General features: G+C 49.5%; 1 protein-coding gene across 1 annotated transcript in view; it reads left to right on the top strand.

Moving 5' to 3' along the window:
- Nucleotides 1-22,463, top strand: part of DIAPH3 (diaphanous related formin 3) — a 2,176,287-nt gene that overhangs the window by 694,403 nt on the left and 1,459,421 nt on the right. Inside the window, exon 9 of the mRNA XM_078657410.1 lies at nt 12,657-12,762. Within this exon, the coding sequence (XP_078513536.1) occupies nt 12,657-12,762 (106 nt within the window). The remainder of the gene's footprint in view (nt 1-12,656; nt 12,763-22,463) is intronic.

Here is a 22,463-nt window from a genome sequence, read left to right as displayed (position 1 = left end):
ACAAAAGGGGGTGGTAATGGACGGAGCATCTGAACCAATCAAACACTCACACCCATTCAAAAGATCTGGGTTTAAACCATCACCGTTCTTTAGCCCACTCTGCCACCCCAGTTCAGACATGGCTATATGCTAATCAGTCTGACCCTGTGCCTCATGGGAACAGTCCAGCCCGAACTGCCAAGCCATGTCCTCCCTGGACCGGAAACAAGCTTCCGAGGACCGGTTTCTGGCATTACAGCCGTCTTCAGCCCGGCTTGCTTGAATCCAGTGGCAAAGTGAGCAAGGGACTCACGTCTGAGCATACCCTGCCACACTTATGGCGGCCAAAGCGGTACAAAAGGGTGTGGTGTTTGATTGGTTCAGATGCTCCGTCCATCACCACCCCTTTTTGTACCACTAAAGCAGCCCCAGCACGATGACTCATACATGCACATTGGCACAACTGGTGCATGCACATGCATCATGGTTCTGGCCATTTTGTTGTTTGTTTACCATTCTAAGATAACAGACACCCATCTTGGAGGGATACATTAAAAATTATGAAAGAGAGACAAAGTATTTTAAAGTAGCAGCCCCACAGCAAACTAGCTTCCAGGCCCGCCAAAACTGAATGAGCCTGGGAGCAATGTAGGAGCTTTGTTTGGGGCTGAGTGTTAGGTTAATTAAAAGAAAATGAGAGACGAAAATGAGCGTCACATTTAGGGGCCGGAGATGCAGTGGGTGAAATATTAAGACGGGTGCAGCACAGAGTGCGGGGAGATTTGAGTGGAGAAGCAGCACATGAGGGAAAGAAAATAACACTTGTACTTGCATATAGAGCTGAAAGAAAAAGAAAACAGTAGTTCCCTGAATAAATCAGTGGAAGGATATATGCCAGCTAATCAAAAGATAGGAAATAAACTGTGCTTCATGGGTAGGCCAAAACACAAGAAGTAAAAGGGAAACCATTGAATAAGAAGCAAGCGAATGAGACTGACAAGAAAGCCAACCATTTGAAAGCAGTGGGCTCATGGAAAGCCAACACTTAATATTGGTGCTGTCCACAATTGACCTTCAACAAGAAACAGCAAAAAGCTGAGATCTAAAAAGCACCGACAGCATGGACAACAGAAACCGATGCAGATATAGCATCTTTTACGCGTCCAACTGTGTAATACGTTTAGAGTTTAGCCCTCGGTGTAAACCTCCAGGATACTTGCATTAAGTCTATGGCCCAGGGTGATTAACTGTTACTGAATTTGAAAACCTCCTTCCCAGCACATTTTGTAGTGTGTAGACTGATTCCGAACTACCTTCTGATCCTCTGCCTCGTCTTAGTAAATGCTAGATGAGTTGAAACCACTTTTCCTAATAGACATCTTGCTGTCTGCTGCTAAACAAAAAATAAGATGCTCCAGAGAACTATCAGCCTTCGCAGCCTCCAACTGTTTTTTCAATTTTCCGATTAAAGTATTTATTTTATATAGTGCAGACCGCATTGATGAAAGTAGAGCATGCAAATTGTTAAAATGTGTGTGGGCCAGCGTGCAGTAACAATGACCATTTAGATTAAAATGAAGGACTTAAGAACAAAGATATACACATTGATCTTCAATGAAGTAAATGATCAGGGCGGTAATAGTGCTAGTACCGAATGCTCAAAAAATGGAATGGCGTCTCAGGAGCATGTTATTTACCGCCCCCAGTGTTGTTGTGAATTTTACATTAAACCTGATCTCCTGCCTATGTGAGGGTGAGATCAACTTTAGATAAAGCTTTTGATGGTGAGTGCACTACCTAGTAATTAACCTTCATGCTATTCTTGAAGGCACTGTAAGAGGTGGCTGTTCAGGGTGCTGTTGGGATGTCATTCTTCATGCAGAACCAGAAAAACTGGTTTAAAGTTAAGTTTTTATTTTTTGAATTTTGGTATTTCTACAGTGAGCATTTATTTTTTTCTAGAATCTTCTCTGTAATAGAACAGGCAGTAATTATAGAAGTTCATCACCGATAGAGAAGATTGGGGGCCCTGCCCTACAGTAGAGATTCATGCTAACATCCTGGGCTTTGCAAAAATGTCTTATAAACTGGATAAAGGAGAGTTATTTTGATTAATGTTTCATCAGTTGGCTAGTTGTTCAGCCTTCTGAAAGGGTTGCTTTGCCAAACATGTCCACTTAAAGTAGTGTGAACGTAAACTTGTAATGGCTATTAACAAAAATCCAAAAATTAGAACAGTAGTGGCTTTCCACAACCACACAAGTGTTGTTACACATAAATCAGTGTACAGCGCTACACCTTCCAAAAGGGTCCAACGCTCACGAACCCCAACCTTCTTGTGAAGCAATTCTCAACAATGCAGGGAGAGCTATTAACTATCAAATAGAGCACTTGCATTCGCCTTTAAACAGGAAAAATTGTTGGTTAAAATCAAGTCTGCCATTTCGACAATCATCTTTGAGTGTTCGTATATACTTGCACTCCTACTTGACAAAAATTGACTCTGAGTATGATTATCCAACTGTAAGAGGGGCCCCTGCACCAATCCTATTGTACGCGTATGACGCCGCAATTATGTCGCGAACCATGATTGGTCTCCAAAGGGCGGTAACCAAATTCGCCGAATATATGAACTGTAGAGGGCTAAAAGTTAACGTGGACTGAGAGTACCAATTGTTTTTCCTATCTAGTTATTAATTTTGACAGAAAGGGAACTTGGCAGGCAGCAGTGACGGCTAGGAAACTAGCTTTTTCCAGGGCCACAGGAGCTCTGACAAACTTCGCAAAAAAACTGGGCGGGAGACCGGTACGAGAACTTTTACAAATTTATAAATCTAAATGTGTCTCAACCAGTACCTATGGAGCAGGTATTTGGGGGATTGAACAGGCGGAGCAAATCCAACGCTGCGAGGATCATTTTACCCGCTATTTACTAGCGGCTCCCAAATCCACGGCTACCTATATTTACCATAGGGAAGTGGGCCTATCGTATATTTCAGACACTATTAAAATCGCCCCTTTACTTCTATGGCATAAAATATGGGTAATGTCTGAAACAAACCTAAATTAAGATGTCATCATAGACTGTCTTAACTTAGATGGAGTGGCCAATATAAAATGGATTAGGTATGTGAAACATATGATGAATGACATTGGGCACCCAGAATTTTTCAAAACTCTTGTTAGCATGGAAGCAGTGTCTAGAAGCTCATTGAAAAAGTTAGTCTTGGAACATCTAGACAACAAAAAGTGGCTGTCGGAAAAGGGCAAATGTACAGTCGTGAAAAATCAGTTACTTATTATCAGTGAAGGGATTCAACCGTATCTGTTATTAGAACCAAGCTGTTATACTCGTATGTTGTTGACCCGTTTCCGCACTGACACATTTTTTAGATTGATAACTTTTCCCGAATGTAATGACTGGCCAAAAGATTTGACAATTTGCTCATGCGATGATATTTCCTACCAATCAAATATCCACTTCACCTTGTTTTGCAAATTTTATCTGACCCCAAGGAAAAGGTTCCTCAAACCTATATTAAAGGCCTGGGGGCGACATCTTGGGGGGCGTGGCCAAGATGGCGAGGTGAGCGGACGCACTCTCCGCGAGCTCCTCCGACCTCAAGCCCCTAAGCCATGAAATCGCACTAATCTCCCCCCGGTTAGTGGCGGTGCAGTGGCAGAGTCACACATCTACCGGTGGTCCGTCGCTGGACGGCTGTTCTGCGGGTGATTGGCGACCGGAGGTCTCAGCTGAGCGGTGACTCCTGGAGCGTGGCCTTGACGAGGCTCCGACCGGAGAGGCGGACGGCATCGAATCAACCGCCGAGAGGCAACAGGCTCCCCAAGCAGCTCGACACCTAGACACAGACACCGGCGGCCTACCGGACTGGGTCCGAGGTGGGAGTGACGCCCAGGGGCGGTTGGCGGTTGGCGGTGACGCCGCCGAAGGCCCCGCCGGACCGGGAAACCGGAAACCCTCACGCGAGGCCGGGGATGCGGCCTACTGCCGGAGCATCCTGGCCCCCTGCCACAGCCCCAGCCGGCACGATGCGGCCACACAGCACTACACCTGCGGGGGCGGGGGCACTGCAGTGAACGTTCCCGAGGAGGATACGGCACGTTGCCCAATAGCAGCGGCGGTGGCGGCGTCCGGCGGAAGGAGTGGCCCCGAGATCCGATCCCCAGAGAGCCCGGGGTCTCGCAGAGAAGTGACTGAGCGCTTGCCCGGCCCGAGCCCCAGTGGAAGGCGGGACGCAGCCGCCCCAGCTCGACCCAAGTGGCAGCGCTGGACTAGCGAGTCGAGGGTCCCTGGGCCCGAGGGACGACCGGAGAGGACCGGTGGGTACGCAATGCGGCGCAGCCGGCGTGAGGCTGGGGACGCGGCCTACCGCTGGAACGGGGTGACCCTGAGCAGACGCCACCGTGGGGGAGGTCAAATGAAGAGCCTACAACGGTGAGTAGAGCCACAGAGACCACGCTCCCCGGAGCATAGGCCCACGAGGACCGGCGAGGGGGTGAGCCAGAGTTTAGATACGAGACAGATCTACGTATCAGTGGAGGAAGGGACACAACAAGCGCCAAGAGAGACATTATCGGCACCCCGGAGGGCCTACCGAAACCCGCGGCTGCCCCGGTGCGGGCCTCTCGATGGGCCCAAAGAGCAGAGTCTGACGGCCTCGACGCTGAAGGGGGACTAATTGTGTATTGCCGAGAGGGTGCCGCTGAGGAGTTGGGGAACCGCGCAGCACCCATCAGTGGCCTTGGTCTGCAAGAGTGGAACACTCGAGAGTCCCAACTGAACCGACATACTCTCCCCACACAGCGGACTGCAACCGAAGGGGATCGGTGTCCTTGCGGAGAGAGGGGTTGGTCTACAAATACGAACGGGGGAGGCAGGCTGCAACACGAGGATTGGGGACGCCGCCCTTCCCGGTCGACCTCTAACCAACACGCGGCCACTCTTTGTCTTGGCCTCGCTGTCTGGCCGGCCTTACCCGTGCATCAACACCCTCTGCGATGGCGAGCAACAGAGGGCCGAAGAAGGGGGACCGAACACTGCCCGAGATGTTGAACAGGGGTACTTCGAAACCTGACAAAGGCCAACACTCGCCTGGCCCCTCGAGAAGCCCGCTGGATGCGGAGGAACGAGAGCCGCCGGTCACCAGATCCTTCCTGGAATCTCTCTTCAGCTCCCTGCGGGACGATTTCCAGACGCTGAAACAGGAGGTGGCCGGAGAAGTCCGAGAGGTGCGGAGAGAAGTCGATAACCTGGGCGAAAGGGTAGCTACCATGGAGTCAGCTGGTCACTCCAGAGACGAAGAGATCGAACACTTGCAGCAGGAAGTGCTCCGTCTTCGGGATCAACAACTGGCCCTCCAAGCACACAACGAAGATCTTGAGAACCGGTCCCGTCGAAACAACGTCCGTGTCCGGGGAGTGCCATCCAAAGAAGAAGGGGAGGACGTTGTCAATTATCTACAGTGCATGTTCAGGGAGGTACTGGGAGAATCGGAGGACTTCCCCGTCAGAATAGACAGGGCGTACAGAGTGGGCCTAGCAAGGCGGACCTCTGCGCCACCGCCAGACATCCTGGCCTTCCTGCCGGACTAACCGCTTAAGGAACGCATCCTCCGTGAAGCTAGGAAGCGACAGTCATTCTGCTTTCGGGGGCACTCGATCGCGCTCTACCAAGACTTGTCGGCGATTATGCTTCAAAAACGCAGGACAATTAAGATTGCGACTGACTTTCTGAGAAGCCATGAGACGCAGTACTCTTGGGGGCATCCTTTCCAGCTTATCTTTCGATGGAATGGCACCTTGCACCAACTACGCTCCCTCCAGGACACGTGCGAGGTGCTGGGCATCACCGCGTCGGACGAAGACCCACCTACACCACGTCGCAGACGCACCACCAGGGACGGCTGGCAACGGATCCCGGACCGCCGGTCTCCTGCTTCATCCACCCGCCCGGATTCACCCACTATCCGGTCCGGCATTGACAGTGCGGTACAGGAAGCAGCCAGGGGCGCAGCCACCAATTCCAAAGCGCTGACGGCTTAAGATGCCTCCGGGGGGAGAGTGATGCAGCCTTTCTATGATGCAGGTTTGGGGGTACGGGATGGAGGGGGGCGGGCGGGAGTGCAGTGGCCGGACGTCCACTACAGTAACCTACCACAGTCTTGCCCTCGAGGGGCCGGATTGGGACTATGAGAACTTGGGACTTGTTGTGGGGGAGGGGAAGAGGGAGGTGGGGAATGTTGGGGCTGTTTTTGTTTTTGTTGCTCTGGAGCCTAGGAGCTGTTCTCGGACGAATGGAGGAGAGGGAGGGGAAGACGGGTGGGGACAAGGCAAGGGGAGTTCGGGGGGAGTTGGGGGGGTAAGGGGTGGGGATCGTCCAGTGCTTTTATGACGCTTACTTAGGCCGGAGAGGGCTTCCATACACTATTTAGCGCAGAACCGCCCTGCCTGGGTCCCGATTCACTGCTTGCACTACAGTTGTCCCTATAGTAATGGCAACCCTTAAGGTACTGACCCTTAATGTGAAAGGACTGAATAATCCAGTTAAGAGGAAGGCGGTCTTGTCTCTGCTAGAGAACACCCAGGCGGATATTTGTCTCTTACAGGAGACCCATTTGCTGGCCCGTGATTGCCATAGGATGCGATCCCACACATTTCCTACACAATTTTATTCGTCCAACACCACCAAGACAGCGGGGGTGGCAATCCTAATTTCCCGAACATTCCGGGGGGAGGTTTTACATAAGTTTGCAGAACAGAAGGGGAGGCTTTAGTGTATAGGATTAAGGCAGGAGGTCTAGTGTTCACCATGGGGTCGATCTATAGCCCCAACGAGCACCAAGAACGTTTTTTTCACTCAGCCCTGGTGGATGTCACGGCCAGCGCAGATAGACACATCATCATAGGAGGGGACCTAAACATGGTGTTCGATTCGTCTTTAGATAGGTCGGCCCAGAGGTACCCGCAAAGGGGAGAGATTTCACGGGGAGGCAAATCCAAATTGGAGGACCTAGATCTTCACGATCTCTGGCGCCGCCTACACCCCACCGACAGAGACTACTCCTATTATTCGCATGCTCATAAGACGTATGCGAGACTGGACCACCTATTGGTCACAGGGCCAGTGTGTGACCTAGCTACGGCATCAGAGATGGGGGTTCTCTCCCTATCAGATCATGCGCCCGTCACGGGCACCTTTCGCTTACCACCGGTATTGTCATCGCGCGGGGTTTGGCGCCTCAGAGATACACTGCTGCATAAAACGACAGTGGTGAAGCATATCACGGATTCCATCCATGATTATCAGACCCACAATGATAATACGGATACCTCTTTAGCAACGCAATGGGCGGCCCTGAAGGCGGTGCTCAGAGGCGAGTTTATAGCAATATCGTCAGCAGAGAATAGAGACCGACAGCTCAAACGAGACGAACTCACAAACAAGGTCCGCGAATTGGAGCAGGTGCATCAGCGCACGGGTGCCCCTAGGGTGTGGAAGCAACTTAAGGCAGCAAGGAAACTCCTGACGGCTTTAGACATGGACAGAGCGGAGTACGCAGCGCTGCGTTTGAAGCATGCGTACTACACCGGGGGGGACAGATGTGGCCGGCTGCTGGCGAACAAGCTCCGAGTGGTGCAACAACGGCACTTGGTGAAGGAGCTCCAGGTCTCTACCGACGAGACGGTCACAGAAGATGACCAGATAGCGGAGACTTTTCGTCGATACTATGCAGAACTATACACCAGCCCCCGTCGCCATATGCAGAGGCGGACTATCTGGACTCGGTCGCTCTCCCTTCCTTAGTTCCGGAGCAAGCGGAGTACCTTGAGAGAGACATTCGAATTGAAGAGGTGATCACAGCCATCTCTAAACTCAAGCCTGGGAAGGCCCCGGGTCCTATACTTAATTTTTTTATAAAACGTTCTGCTCAGTACTGGCCCCTATCCTTACCCGGCTTTTCAATTCATTCTCCGCTCCTGGAGCTATTCCACCTGATTTACTCCAGGCAACTGTCGGTTATCCCCAAACCAGGGAAGGACCGAACTCATTGCGGCTCGTACAGGCCGATTTCCCTCCTGAACGTCGATCTCAAGCTATACACCGGGATCCTTGCTGCTCAGCTGGCACTTCACCTGCCTGGACTGATTGAACCGGACCAGGCGGGATTCATCCCAGGGCGACAGACGGTGGACAACACCAAGAGTGTGGTTCACCTCCTGGAGAAAGCCTCCCGGATTCCTGGGGAAAGAATGCTGTTGGCCGTGGACGCGGAGAAGGTGTTCGACCGGGTCCATTGGCCTTATTTAGAGCGGGTCCTGGCGAAGGTGGGGATTGGGGAGAAGTTCCGCGCCCTTGTGTTCAACTGCTATAGACTCCCGTCGGCAGCAGTGCGGGTGAATGGCTGTAGCTCCCGAAGGTTCACCATAGAGAGGGGCACCAGACAGGGGTGCCCGTTGTCACCGCTGCTCTGTGCCCTGTATATGGAGCCTCTGGCTCATAGGATACGCCAGAACCCGAATGCGACGGGAGTGAGAATGGGGAGATATACCCACACGATTAGCCTCTATGCTGATGACGTCATACTGACACTAGCCAACCCGAGGGAAGCGCTTCCGGCGTGCATTGCTGAGCTGGAGGCTTTCTCGGCGGTTGCGGGATTCAAAATGAATATGGGAAAATCCGCGGCCCTCGATGTCTCTTTGACCGCGGCCACGAGAACTGAACTTCAGAACCTCTTTCCCATGCATTGATCTTCGGATCTTGTACCCTATCTAGGCATCCTCCTGGCACCCACCTTGCCCGCTAAGGTGACCGCCAATTATGCGGCCTTGGGGAAGAAAATTAAAGAGGAACTGGGGCGCTGGGACAAAGGCACTCTGTCCTGGTTGGGCAGAGTAGCAGCAGTTAAGATGACGATCCTACCACAGGTTCTATATTTGTTCCGGGCCCTGCCGCTCATGCCCCCCAAGGGATGGATCCAACAGACGCAGGCGGACCTTGTGCGTTTCATCTGGCAAGGCTGCAAACCCAGGCTGAAGAGGGCCCTCACCACGCTGGCCCCAGAGGCAGGGGGTCTGGGTATGCCGGACTTGCGCAAGTACTTTCAAGCGGCACAGCTACGCTATCTCGTTGAGTGGAGCAGATGGGAGTCAGATAAACACTGGCTCTTCCAAGACCAGGCGGTGGCGGGCAGGCCTCTACAAGAGGTGCCCTTCCTGCGCAGAGCACACCGCCCCCCCAATCTATACGCGTCTTTCATCACGCGTGTCCCCCTGCAGATATGGGATGACACTAATCTGGTTCATGACCTCACCACGTTCCCCTCACCGTTTACACCACTGGTCGAGAACCCGGATTTCACCCCCGGGATGGAACAGGGTGCCTTTCAGAGTTGGTAGACGGCAGGGTGTAGGGCACTGTTCCACATGTATGCCCCAGAGGGCATTATCTCATTTCAGGATTTCAAGCGCGAATATCACCTACCAGAAACCGAGAGAATGCGATATTTGCAGGTGCGACACTGGGCGCTGCAACCGCAGGTGCGTGAATTAGCGGACAGAAGGCTTTCCCCTTACGAGAAGTGGCTTGTGACTCGCACCTCAGATGCGAAGCTGATCCCAGACCTTTACCAACTTTTGCAGCCCCCTTCCTCTCATCTTTATAATCCGGGTAGAGAGCGCTGGGAACGGGAACTGGGGAGGACATTGAGTCACGCAGAGTGGGACCAGATTTCGTACCGGGCACGACACTCTGCATACCACACCGGACTTACCGAAACATTCACAAAGGTGACCACCTACTGGTACTACACCCCAGAGAGATTGCACGAAATGAATCATAGTATTGATGGCACCTGCTGGCGGGCTTTAGGCAAGTAGGCACACTTACGCATGTGTTATGGGATTGCCCTCTACTACGCCCCTATTGGAAGGAGATCTTGGACGAGATTGACACGCACTTTGATATAGAATTGCCACGCCTCCCTGCGTATGTACTGCTGGGTCTGCCTAACCGGTTGATGTACCCCTTAAAGTCCCGACGAGGCAGACAAATTGCAATTGCGCTGGGATCGGCTGTTCAAAACATTCTTATACACTGGCGCATCACCACACTCCCCTCTATCACGGGCTCACTACATAGGTTGTGGCATGTCTTGGGCATGGAGAAGTTGTCGCTCACAGTGGCGGGGGAGGTGGAGCAATTCGGAGAACTGTGGCAACCGTTTCATTCACTGTTAGTCACGGAATTTAAAGAACTCACATGTCCACGATATCTTAGACTTTTGAGATTGACGTCACTTGCGGATGCCACTGATTGATAAATGTGGGTTGGGACGGAGGGCAGGGGAGGGCAGCAGAAGAAGGAAGGCATAGGGAGGCAAACTAGGCACTGGACGGGGGAGGGAAGTGAGGGACCTGGAGGGGGAGGAGGGATGGGGGGAGTTAATGTTGGGGATTGTTTACAGTGTATTGTTGTCGCTGTATGAGTATCAACGACGGAGCCGGCCGGCTATTTCGTTTGCAAAGACTTTATGCACCAAATGCACCCCAGCATGGCGATAACATAACACAAACCTTTTTGCGACTATTGTTTCCTGTTTTGATAAATGACTCAATAAAATGCTTTGAACCTAAAGGCCTGGGGGCTAAGGAGCTGTAGGGTGGCATTTCTTAAGTTAAAACAGCTAGAGAATGAATATACTATTAAGGCAGTATCTTCCTTCTTAAAACTCCTTATAAGGTATCGGAACACCATGTAATGCACGTGCTCATTTACTTTTCTATATTGAAAAGCCACCTGAATGAATGTACATAGTGTATAATCAAATTGTAAATACTCTAAATCGAACATGTATATACAAATGCTGCTTCGTCCCTACCTAGATAATGGCCAAATGAAATTAATTGTGCAGAGGGATCGTCTCAACTATTTACGTGGTTGTATGAATTGTATTATAAACTGTATTATATTATTCTTAATATTGTATTTTAAATTGTATAGATATTGTTTTTAATACGTGCTTTTATGATTTTGTCATTCAAAATCGAATAAAGCTGAATTGAATTGACTCTGTGCTTTGATTCCAAATTCTTTTTGGATACAGGTATGCAGAACGACAACGTCCAAATGGCAAACATGTTCGGATCCCAACCAGTATCCGTTATCTTTTAAAAAATATCCACGGTGTTCCTTACATTGGAGGGTAGATTAACAACCATAGGTTTTAAGAACTCATCCACAAATTCCGAGAGATGTTCAGTCAAGCAACCTAGATCAAATATAATTGGTTGTCCTGGTATAGAAATACCTTGTATGTACTTTTGGTAGAATGTACAAGAGTGGGAGGGAGTGGAGGGGGGGGGGTTCTACATTAATGTATCTATATTCTGTTTCATCAGTCCGGTTTCCTTCCATGTATACAAGTTTTCAAAAATTAATTGTTTGGCTTCTAGAAGTGGATTACCTGTTACCTTGTGGCTTGTAGAAGTAGATTATCTGTTACCTTAACATTTGTTATCACTTAATTGTCTAATTGTCATAATCAGATCGTCTCATGATAACAATATTACTGCCCTTGTCTGCTTCCTGGATAGCAATGTAGGCATCAATGTCCAGATGACTCAAGGCATTCCGTTCAACATAAGACAAGTTGTTACTCCTATCAAAACATTCTTGCCCCTTCCCTTGAAGGACCAATGATATCTGGTCTGGGTAGCTTGACTGACCATCTCTCTGAATTTGTGGACGTGTTCTTAAAACCTTTGGTTGTTAATCTACCTTCCTATATAAGGGACACGGGATATTTTGAATAAGTTGACTGATATTATAATGGTTGTTGCTTGTCATATAAAAAGTTCACATGACCATTCCCTAGAGAATATCTGTAGGGTTATAACGTCTATTTTTTCCTTGTTAGGCGGCAGCAGGCGGACCTTACAGATGATGGTTTTGATGCTTGGTGGGTGGTTTACGTAACTAAAATTTAGGATTTGTGTTAATAATTCACAAGGGCCCTTCGCTGCACTTGGTTTCATGTGCTTGTGCAATTGTGTTTAAACCGTTACTTTGTTGTACAGGAACATTCTCATATCTAAGTACTGTACTGTAAGTTCAAGAATAAGGTACGAATGTTGCAATTACTTCTCAATCTCCTGACTGATTTTCTTTTTGCTTCTCCTTGTACTTAATGTCCTTCCTTTTTTTATTTTTTAAGAACCAAGGTCACCTCTAAGGTTTTGGTTCTAATAGCCTAAGCAAGAGTCACTACATTTATATATTCATTCTTGCGGTGCCCTTTTGGGGTATGTGGTGCCCCCTGTTATATGAAGTACTGAGACTTGTTAAAGGAATCATAATAGGAAGGTTCCTGTTAATTATTTGAAGCGTTCTTAGGTATGTTAATCTCTTAGCCACCGATGTCCAGAAAGAGCAGACCAGATCCATTCCATGCTTTTACCATAACTTGAAACTGTTTAAATCATTTCCATATAGATTTGTTGTCTGGCAGTCTAGCTCAAGTTGAGATGTCCTGAAAAACTGATATGGATCTGGCTCTCAAAGACTAGTGTTAGACACCCTCCCTTACTTTCTAAATCATGGGACCTGTTGGCGTGTTACCTCTCGTTTATTAATTTACTTTTCAAATTGTTTGTAGACTTGAGAAAGTTTTGGAAGCTATAACCACAGCAGCAGAAGAGCGAAACATTGAACGATTCTCTCCCATTGTTGAAGGTCTTCAGAATAACGGTGTCCAGTTACAGGTAATCTGCTTTATACTTATGGAAAAGATAATCTATATTTCTTAAATAGCTTTCTAATAGATATAATCAGAGCTTTTTTTTCTAAAAAGTTTGGTAGCAATCAGATTAAAATGCATTTATTCTGAGTGTTTTTATGTGATGATACATACAAGGACGACAAAAGTGTGCGGTGATTAATTCCCTTTGAAGTGTTGCTTGAAATAATGAATAGAATACTTGCATAACTCTCTACAAACTGAATTGCCAAAAGCCGCTTTTGCTTTAGCGGAGTGAGCACAGAGCGGATTTTTCATGTTTTATTTCTGGAAGGTGGTCTCCTTTGACTGTGAAAATCCATCTAACTTTGAAGCTGCAATGTGTTCGTAGGGTATAGAGAAGATTTGTTTTCGATGAAAGTACAGAGCATTTTAGGGGAATGTAGTGTTACTTTTTGTCGGAGGTATTTTAGAGGTTTTCCAATGACTCCATGTTTGTGTAAGGCCCATGGTCCTGAGGGGAAGCTTGTGTGGTTACCAGCCTAGCTGCAGTGTTCTGTGCAGATGCTGCTAACTATTGGAATAAGCTTCCTCTCCCTCTAAGATGCATCTCCAAGAAGAAAGCTTTTCCCAAGCTCTTGAACACTCATCTGTGTAAGCAGTTGGATGCAGCACCCACATACTGACCATTTGCCTCAGTTATGGGACACTCGCGAGTGACTGCTGCGCTTTACAAAACTCTTCATTCATTCATTCAAGTGACTTGCTGTTAGGGCTGCTTAAAGTACATTCACTCTGTGTAGCACAGATGGCAGCGGAAAATCATTATTTGGGGTGAGAGTGAAGCTATATGGCAGTACATATGTTAGCACAGGAATGTGCACACAACAAATCTGATGTTACTTTTGACATGAGGAGCGACTTGTTGGATTTTGACCTTGTACTTACTTATAGGGTCATTCAGCCAGCCCTCTTCATCTTTTGGTCTATTGTTGCATTATTCATATTTTCTTCTGCCCACTCCACCATATAGCATGCAGCAATGGGTCATGGACAAATGCACACACAATAGTTCTCTTCAGTGACAGGAATTACTGTGGCAAAGTTTTTTTTTAATTAGCAAGAGTCCTGCAACTTTGCCAAAAAAGCATTTTATAAAAACCACGACAAAACAATAACTGACCAAGCTAAAAGGATGGCAGCCATCAGCAGACCTTTTGACTTTGCCCATGCTTGCTTCTTGGGAGTAGTTTTTTTTTTTTTTTTATTTCAAAAACCTTTGAGTCACGAAAGCATGGTACATCAATGCAATAAAATCAAGTTGGTATACATAGTATTGTTGAGCAAAATAGTGGCATCTTCCCATGCAGAGCTGTGATGAGCAATAATCTGTGACACAAAAGAGTGTCCAATGAATGTCCCCCAACTCCCCCCCCCCCCCAAACATAGTATCCTAATACAGTAGTCAAGTGTCTCAAGTAACAAGATAAAAGCATAGGCAAGTCCTGAAGCCTCAGCTGGGAGAGAGAGACCCTCACAACCCAAATAGAGCAATTCCGCAAGACATTCTAGTATTTATTTATTTATGGTATTTGTAAAGCGCTCTGCAACCCTACGGGCATCCTGGCGCTGTGTACATGTGGCTGAAAAACACTGTGCATCAGGGGTAGTAGGATAACATTAGATTCTCGGTAATTAGATTTTAGGGAAGAGCCATGTTTTCACCTTTTTCCGAAAGGCCATCAGTTCATCTGTTTTTCAGATGTCAATAGGTAAACTGTTCCACAGATGAGCTGCCGCTATGCTAAAGGCTCTGCCGCCATAGGTGACTTTCTTGATCCTGGGTATACTTATGAGATTAGAAGAGGAGGATCGAAGAGACCGAGTAGGTTCATACCATTTAAATTTGTTTTGAAGTGGTCGGGGGCCCATCCCATGCACTGCCTTAAAGACAATGCATAGGGATTTAAAACAGATCCTCTGGTGTACAGGCAGCCAGTGTAAGTCTGCCAGAGCGAGGGTAGTAGAGGAGCTTCGCCCTCGAAAGAGTGCCAATTTTGCTGCAGCCGCCTGGATACTCTGGAGTCTGGAAATCAGGTAGGCAGGGGATTCCAGTAATAAGGCATTACAGTGTCCAGGGGGCTGAGAATGGTGCTCCTAACTATAGTGGCTCTAACCTGTGTTGGTAAAAGGGGTAGCAGCTTTCGCAGTCCACGCATTAAAGCGAAGCAGCTACTCACCTGCTTGTTGACATTGGTCTCTAAACTTAGGCTGTCATTAAAAGTGACTCCGAGGTTCCTTACTGATTTCACTGGGGTTAGTGATTCCCCTAGCTCCGGGGGCCAGAGGTCTGTGGGTAGGCTTCTGGTAATTCAACCTACTGTGCAGTGCATTATTTCAGCCTTGTCACTATTGAATTGTTGTGAGTTCTGATTTAACCAGAGTGTCATTTCCAACATGCAGGTGTGGAAAGTCTCAAGTGAGTCTGCATGGGCACCATCCAGAGAAATCATCAGCTGCGTGTCATCGCATAGTTGATCACGCTAATGCCGTGAGCCTTGATGATACCCATCAGGGGTTGCATATATATGTTAAAGAGTATCTGGCTAATTGCCGACCCCTGTGGGACCCCATATGGAACTTTAACAAACTCTGACTGGTATGGAGGGATAGCTACTGCCTTCCATCAATCCATCAGGTAGGAGTGAAACCAGTCGAGCGCAGCTCCCCCGACTCCGATGTTCCTCAGTCTTGTCAGCAAGATGTCGTGACTCACCGTATCAAATGCGGCGGACAGGTACAACAGTCAAATAATGTCTCAGATAGAGGTTCACCAGTTGACCTTAATCATGTAGTCAGGCGTATCAAGGACCGTACAGGTATACTGTAGCTAGCCAGTGAGCAGTTGTGAAGTGCATGCAGAGGAAAGTATTACCTAATCGGTGATTGTGGTACGTTTTCAGTGGATATAGCCACCCCCACCAGGTCATCTTCCTCTTCTGCCCTCTGCTTGATGAGATATGCCGTGAAAGGTGCCCATATGTCTTTAGGCTGTGATTTCGGGGGCAGGAGTTCTGCGTAATCATGTAAACTTTCTTGCCAAGTGGACAGAGAGCGAATCCAGCACTTAAACTTTGGGGCTCGGCCTCTGCACCAGCGGCATGCTATTAAGCGCTTGGCAAGTAAAAGACTGAAGGCCAGAAATTTTTTGTGGTTAGTGACAAAGGACTGCGTCAAACCCAACAGCGCTTGGAGTAGGCATGGAGTCAGTGCTACGCCAAGCATGCTCGCGAGACCAGAGAAAACTTGTTCCCAAAACCTGGCAATCTGGGGGCATGACCACGCTAGATGTATAAAATCTGCACCAGCGGTGCCACAGCCAAGGCAGCAGTCTGAGTCGCGCAAGTGAAGTCTTTTCAGTCTGGCAGGTGTATGATACAGCCGATGAAGGCATTTATAATGTAGTAGCCGCAATCTATTATTGCCTGTAATCGCATGTGTTTGAATGCAACTGCTTTCCCATTGTTCGTCCGTTAGTGGCAAATCAAGGTCTCTATCCCACTCCATCCTAGCCCTAATGGGAGTGACGCGAGGTGTGGTTTGTGCATGTTTGTAAAGCATGGATACCACGTGCCGTGGGGTTTCGAGCTGTACTATGGCGTGAAGTGGAGCAAACGTGTCTGGTTCAGTGGGGAATGAAGGGGTAAAGGCCCGGATATTTTACCTCAGTCTAGTAAATAGAAAGGTATCCATACAAGACGGGGCCACTTCCCCGAAAAACTGCTCCGTTGTTTGGAAGGTGCTCTGCACGTATAAGTCTCCCCAGCAGCAAATTTTCAGTTTTCGAAGCAGTTTGTGACAGGTTACTTCTCAGGTGACTTGTACTCTCGGATCATTTATCAAGGGCAGGTTGGGTGAATAGACAAATGGACTTTCAAGGGCCCGCACCAGTCGATTCCAGGCCTGCACGGTACAATACACAGTGGAGGGGTCCCGGCTTCTTTGGCTCACCAAGGTGTGAATATAGCCAGTTGGGACTATGGGAGCCATGTAGCCCTCTTCAACAGCCAAGTGCGCCATGTATGGTGGTGGATGATACCAGTAGACGGCAAAGTGCGCCTGGGCACAATCATAATATCTTTCAAAGTTGGGTACTTCAAACCCACCTAGGTGAAAAGGAAGCATAAGGGTGTCGAGGCTAAGACGTGCTTGTTTCCCACCCCAAATCAATCGCGTGGTCTGGGACTTGAGGGAGCGAAAGAAACAATTGCCAGGATTATACGGAATGTTTACAAAAAGGTATAACAATTTTGGCAGTATATTCATCTTAATTAACGCAATACGGCCTGCCATGGAAAGAGGGAGGTGCAGCCACTTAGTGACATTGTCTGTGATTTTATCCAGTGTAGTGCCATAGTTGGCACGCATCAGTGCTTCCCTATCCCTGTGAATGTGGATGCCCAAGTATTTCAAGTCATCCTGCTCCCACACTAGCGGGTAGTCGAGTTGGAATGGGTGTGTGTTATCCGTAAGCGGGAAAATTGCCGATTTGGCCCAGTTAATTTGTACTCCGGCAATACCCCCAAATTTTGTAATTTCGCGTAGGACTGGATTTAAATTGTCACAGGGTTTTTCTATATAAAGCGTAAGATCATCCGCATAAAGCGAGACAAGGAGTGGTCAGGTACGATAAATGAGGGAGCGATGATTGTTTTTGCCGGAGCGTTGCGGCTAATGGTTCGATTGCAATAGCAAAAAGGATGGGGGATAGAGGGCAGCCTTGGCGGGTGCCCCTTTGGACATTAAACGGGGTGGACCTAGAACCATTAAGCAGCACAGTAGCCGTGGGCTGATGATATAGCAGTTTCACCCAGTCCAGGAAGCTGAAGGGCATCCCCATATGTTGTAATGTGCAAAGCAGGTAGTCCCATTCTAGTGAATCAAAGGCTTTGGTGGCGTCTAGGAACACTGCCACGGCGTCGCATTTAGGGTTGAGGTCCTGAAGCACGGCATGAAGGGTTCGGAGGTTTTGGGAGGTTGCGCGGTTGGGCACAAACCCGGCTTGGTCCGGCAGAACCAGGCGCTCCATGAGGAGGTTGAGTCGTGTAGCCAACACCTTGGCAAGGATCTTGGTGTCGCAATTTAAAAGGGATAACGGGCGATAGGAGTCGCAGCGTGAAGGGGGCTTACCAGGTTTAAGCAGGGAAGTGATAAGAGCCTCACGCATAGTACGGGGCAGGCTTCCTTCTTCCATGGCGGTATAGTACACTTGTTTCAGAATGGGGGCCAGAATGGGTGCGAAGAGTTTGAAAAAATCAATTGGAAGGCCATCTGAGCCCAGAGCCTTACCCGATCGCATGCCCATAATGGCCTTGTTAATTTCATCTAATTCTAGTTCTGCGTGGAGAAACTTCTGCTGGGCCTCCCCCTACCATGCCAGTGCAACATCCTCAAAGTATGTGGGAAGGTCGAGGGGCTCTGTTCTGTGCGAGGAGTATAGCGCCTGATAGTGGTCCCGGAATATGCGAATCAGGTCAGGGAGGTTCCTATGAATATCGCCTCTCCCATCATGTATTTCGGTAACGTAGTTAGAAAATCTAGGGGGCTTAACCGCGTTCGCTAATGCTTTCCCGGGTCTGTCGCCCTCCCGTATACCCGGGCCAAGTGTGGGTGTCCTAGGAATTTGCTCTCTTTGTCAGCTAGCTGTGTGTATTCAGAAAGTTTATTACACATGCGTACATGAATCTCAAGGTCAGCAGGGCAGCGATCAATGGAACGCTCCAAATCTCTCAGTTCGGTCCCCATCTTATGCAAATCAGTACGCAAAGACTTTAAAATACCACCTCCTTTGGCAATACACCAGCCCCTAACGGTTACCTTAAAGGCTTCCCAAACGGTAACAATGCTATCCACAGATGAAATGTTGCGTTCGAAAAAGTCTTGAATATCTTGTTCCAATTCGGCCTTAAAGGCCGCGTCACGGAGGTGTGCCGGGTTGAGACGCCAGGACAAGTAAGGGGAACTATCTAGAGGAATCTGTAATTCCAAGAGGACTGGTGAGTGGTCGGAGAACGTGCGGGCCAGGTGGGCTGCGTGCCGTAACCAGGGAGCCACCCCCGCAGAGATGAACACATAGTCCAAACGTGCCCAGGTGGAGTGTAAGGTAGAATAGTGTGTGCCTTCCCGTAGTGCGGGGAGTACGTATCGCCAGGCATCCGTCAAGTGATTATCTTCAACTATGTCACAGAGCGTACGTTGTGTGTTAGTGTAGTGTGAAGGGAGTGGTCGAGATCTGTCAGAGGCAGGCCGCAGCGCAGTGTTAAAGTCTCCACTCCAAATTTTTTGCGTGATGCCCAGTGTTTGTATCTTACTCCATAATGTCAGCAAGGTGGAAGGGTTATTTACATTGGGGCCATAAAAGTTGGCAAAGAGAACATCATGTGAGTACAAGCGCCCCCATACCAGACAAAATCTGCCCTCTATCGGTGTCAAACCCGGTGGGTGTAAAGGCTACCCCCTTTTTATCAGAATTGTAACGCCTCTAGCATAATTAGAATAGGGCGAGAAGGTGCGAGTGGAGGCCCATCTGGCTGCGAATTGCGGAGCGTGCCCGGGAGCCAGGTGTGTCTCCTGTAGGAGAGCTACATTTATGCCAGGCATATCTAAATATCCCAAAGTCTGTCTACGCTTTCTAGGGTCATTTAGGCCTCTAACATTCCAGGAAGTTAATCTGATAACCTGGCTTGCCTCAGGACTGGTCATAGTAAACATGGGTGCATGCGGCATGAAACGGTGGGCAGGCCTGTGGCGGAGGGCCGATTAAGGAAACAGTTGAGGAAATGGCGCCATCCGTTAGGTACAGTGCAAAGATCAGTGATACTTCGGAATGAAAATTACAATCTCTCCCCCCTCCCCCCTCCCCCACACCCACACTGGCAGCCCCAACTTGCCAGGAAAGAATTACCCACCCCCCTAAACAGTGCGCTGAGTCGTTGCACCCAGACTAAAAAGTCCCAAACTTTAACAGTCATTAGAGATCCATGGGTAATGCCCTCTAATAGGGGCCACTAGGGGCTCATGCCCGTTCCACACCACCTCCTTATTTCACCGATCTACTACCACCTGGGTCGCAGGGGTCGAACTGACGGGACGGAGGTGAGCGGCCAGGAGTCAGTGAGTGCCTTCAAGTCAATAGGAGTATTATACATCACCAGTCAGTAGATCTTCAACGTGCCACCAGGGGGATCACCAGATCTCGGTAGACGCTATGTGGAGACAGCGCCTCAGGAAGGTTCTGACAGGGGAGAGTGGGAGCGCGAGCGGTGACGTGCAGCTGCCTCGCGAGAGGACGATCTCCTGTCTCGTTTCAAATATTCCTCGGCCTGCTGGGGTGTTTGGAAAATGTGCTGTCGGCCTCGATGGTGAATCCGCAGTCTCGCAGGGTAGAGCATTGCATACTGGATACTGCGGGATTGGAGTTGTTTCTTCACCGCAAGGAACTTTCGCCGAGCATCTTGTACCGCCTGGGTGAAATCCGGATAAAAGGACAAGATGGTGCACCTCCCTCTTCTCTCTCGCCAGTCGCAGTAAGGTATCTCGATCGCGATAGTTGAGGAATTTCATGATGATCGGCCGAGGTTTCGCTCCCGGAGGGGGTTTGGGCGCCAGGGAGCGGTGTGCTCGCTCGATTACCAATTGTGCTGAAAAAGAATCACGTCCGAAAAGATCACTCAGCAAGCGCTCCATGTAATCTTCCAGTCGGCCTGTGTTGGTAGATTCCGCCAGACCAAGCATGCGGACATTGTTTCTTCGGGAGCGCGCTTCCAACTCCTCATTCTTGTCTGCTATTACTTTTAATTGCCGATTAGAGGTAGCGCCATCCTCCAGATCTGACACCCTTTGTTCAGCATCTTTAAGGCGTTGTTCGTGCCCATCTAGTTTTGCCACTACATTATCCAGCCTGTGGTTCATGAAGTCAATTTTGGAGTCTATAGAGGTGAGGCTTTGTTGCATGGTTACTAGGAGGGCTTTCCAGCTTTCATCCCGCGTTTCCGGCGGATCCTCCTCACTTTGGGTCTTAGAGTTTGCGCCCGATGTCTTGCGTCCGTCGAATAGCAATTTCGACTGCCTTGGTTCCGTTTTGCCCATCGTGGCGGGCCGAGTAGTATGTGGCTGTGGTGAGGTAGGTGAGCGGGAGGCCCCTGCACGACCACCCAGCTGTTTGCGCAGGTCCAGTTTGGGAAAGTAGTGAGTAGATGCTCCACCAAGCCAATCTACCTGAGCGAACGTGGCCCAGCAACTTCCCAGCTTCTGTTGGGGAGGGGGGGGGAGTGGAAACGTGTTTTACCAGCTTGCCCGCTCGCCCCCGACTGGTGGGGGCAGCCTCATCGTCACTCGTGGCCCCCAAGTTGTCCAGGCCTCCAAAAGCGTCAATAACCATGTAGGTCCACTCTCTATATGAAGAAGATGAGGCCCGATGAGAAGTAACGCACCGCAAGTCCAGAATGCGTGTATCAGGAAGAGGCAGGACTAGCTTGTTTCACCACGTGGAGCCAGTTCTTTCCGGGGGTACAGGGGCCTTGACCCAGGTGCGGATCGCAACCGTGCACAGGTATGGCTGTGTGGCGGGGCACGGGGTGGCGAGGCGGCGGCAGCAATGCAGCCCGCTGTAAAATGGCGGCCAATAATAGTATAGGCCCCGGCAGTACGCCTCACTCCCAGGCAATTCAAGTGGTATGACGGCTCCACGAGACCACCAAACCCACGTTCTGGCTAGGATATGGGGCCCAAGACGGTCCCAAGCAGGCGCTGTGTAGAAAGACTCGGGGATCAGGGCAGTCCAGGATTGTCAAAATGGCGGGCATAACAGCCTCCACCACAGCGTCTCCCGTTACCGCCCTCCGTTAGTTCTTCACTGCCTCCCGGTCCCAGGCAATGTCATCACCAGCCTCTAGCCGTGTCTAGGATGTCTATAGGGACTCTTCTCGGGCCTCCAGTCTCCCCCAGTTCAACCGATGAAGCCAGTGGCTATCGCCAGGGGTAGGGGGGGAGGGCAGTAGCTTCTTGCCATCGGGTGCGCACTGCAGCAGATCCTGAAGAAATCCACGTACCTGGCAAAGAAATGCCGAATCCAGAGCTGATTGTTATGGGCAGCGCCGGACCCGCAACATGCGGCGAACTGCCGGGCCGCGCCGCCCCGCTCTTGCGTAAAATCCCAGGCCGTTCAGACCACCAGCTCGCAAGGCAGCTTCTTATCGCGGCAACTTTTTCCGCCGATTTTGGGCTTGCCGTGTCAGCTACGAAGCCAAGATTTGCACCGAGTGAGCAGCTTGACCTCCTGTGTGCTTAGGTGGCATTTGTAGGCTTTAACTAAAAGGCAGGATGAGGATTATGGCAATTTTACTCCCGGCAGGGCGAGAGCTCTACGCTAGAGCGGTCATTCCGGTCCAGCGCCACCTGCTTCTTGGGAGTAGTTGACCCATGCTGAATCGAACAGTATTGATAGGAGATTTGTGTTCTGGTCCAACTGAGTAACCGTTATTTGTTTAGAGACTCATTAACTTTGTAACAGTGACTATCCTTGTGAGACCTATAGGCAGTGGCGTAACGAAAACTGAGGGGGCCTTGTTAAAAAGTACAAGGAGGACCCCCCTCTGGACTCAAATCAGGCCAGGGTACTGTGCTGAGGGTGCCCACTGGAGCTCCCGGCCCCCCACGCTGCAGGGG

The sequence above is a fragment of the Lissotriton helveticus genome, chromosome 8 (assembly GCF_964261635.1).
Source record: "Lissotriton helveticus chromosome 8, aLisHel1.1, whole genome shotgun sequence".
Lineage (NCBI taxonomy): Eukaryota > Metazoa > Chordata > Amphibia > Caudata > Salamandridae > Lissotriton > Lissotriton helveticus.
The sequence above is the reverse complement of the archived record's forward strand: the minus strand, read 5'-3'. Positions and strand labels throughout refer to the sequence as shown.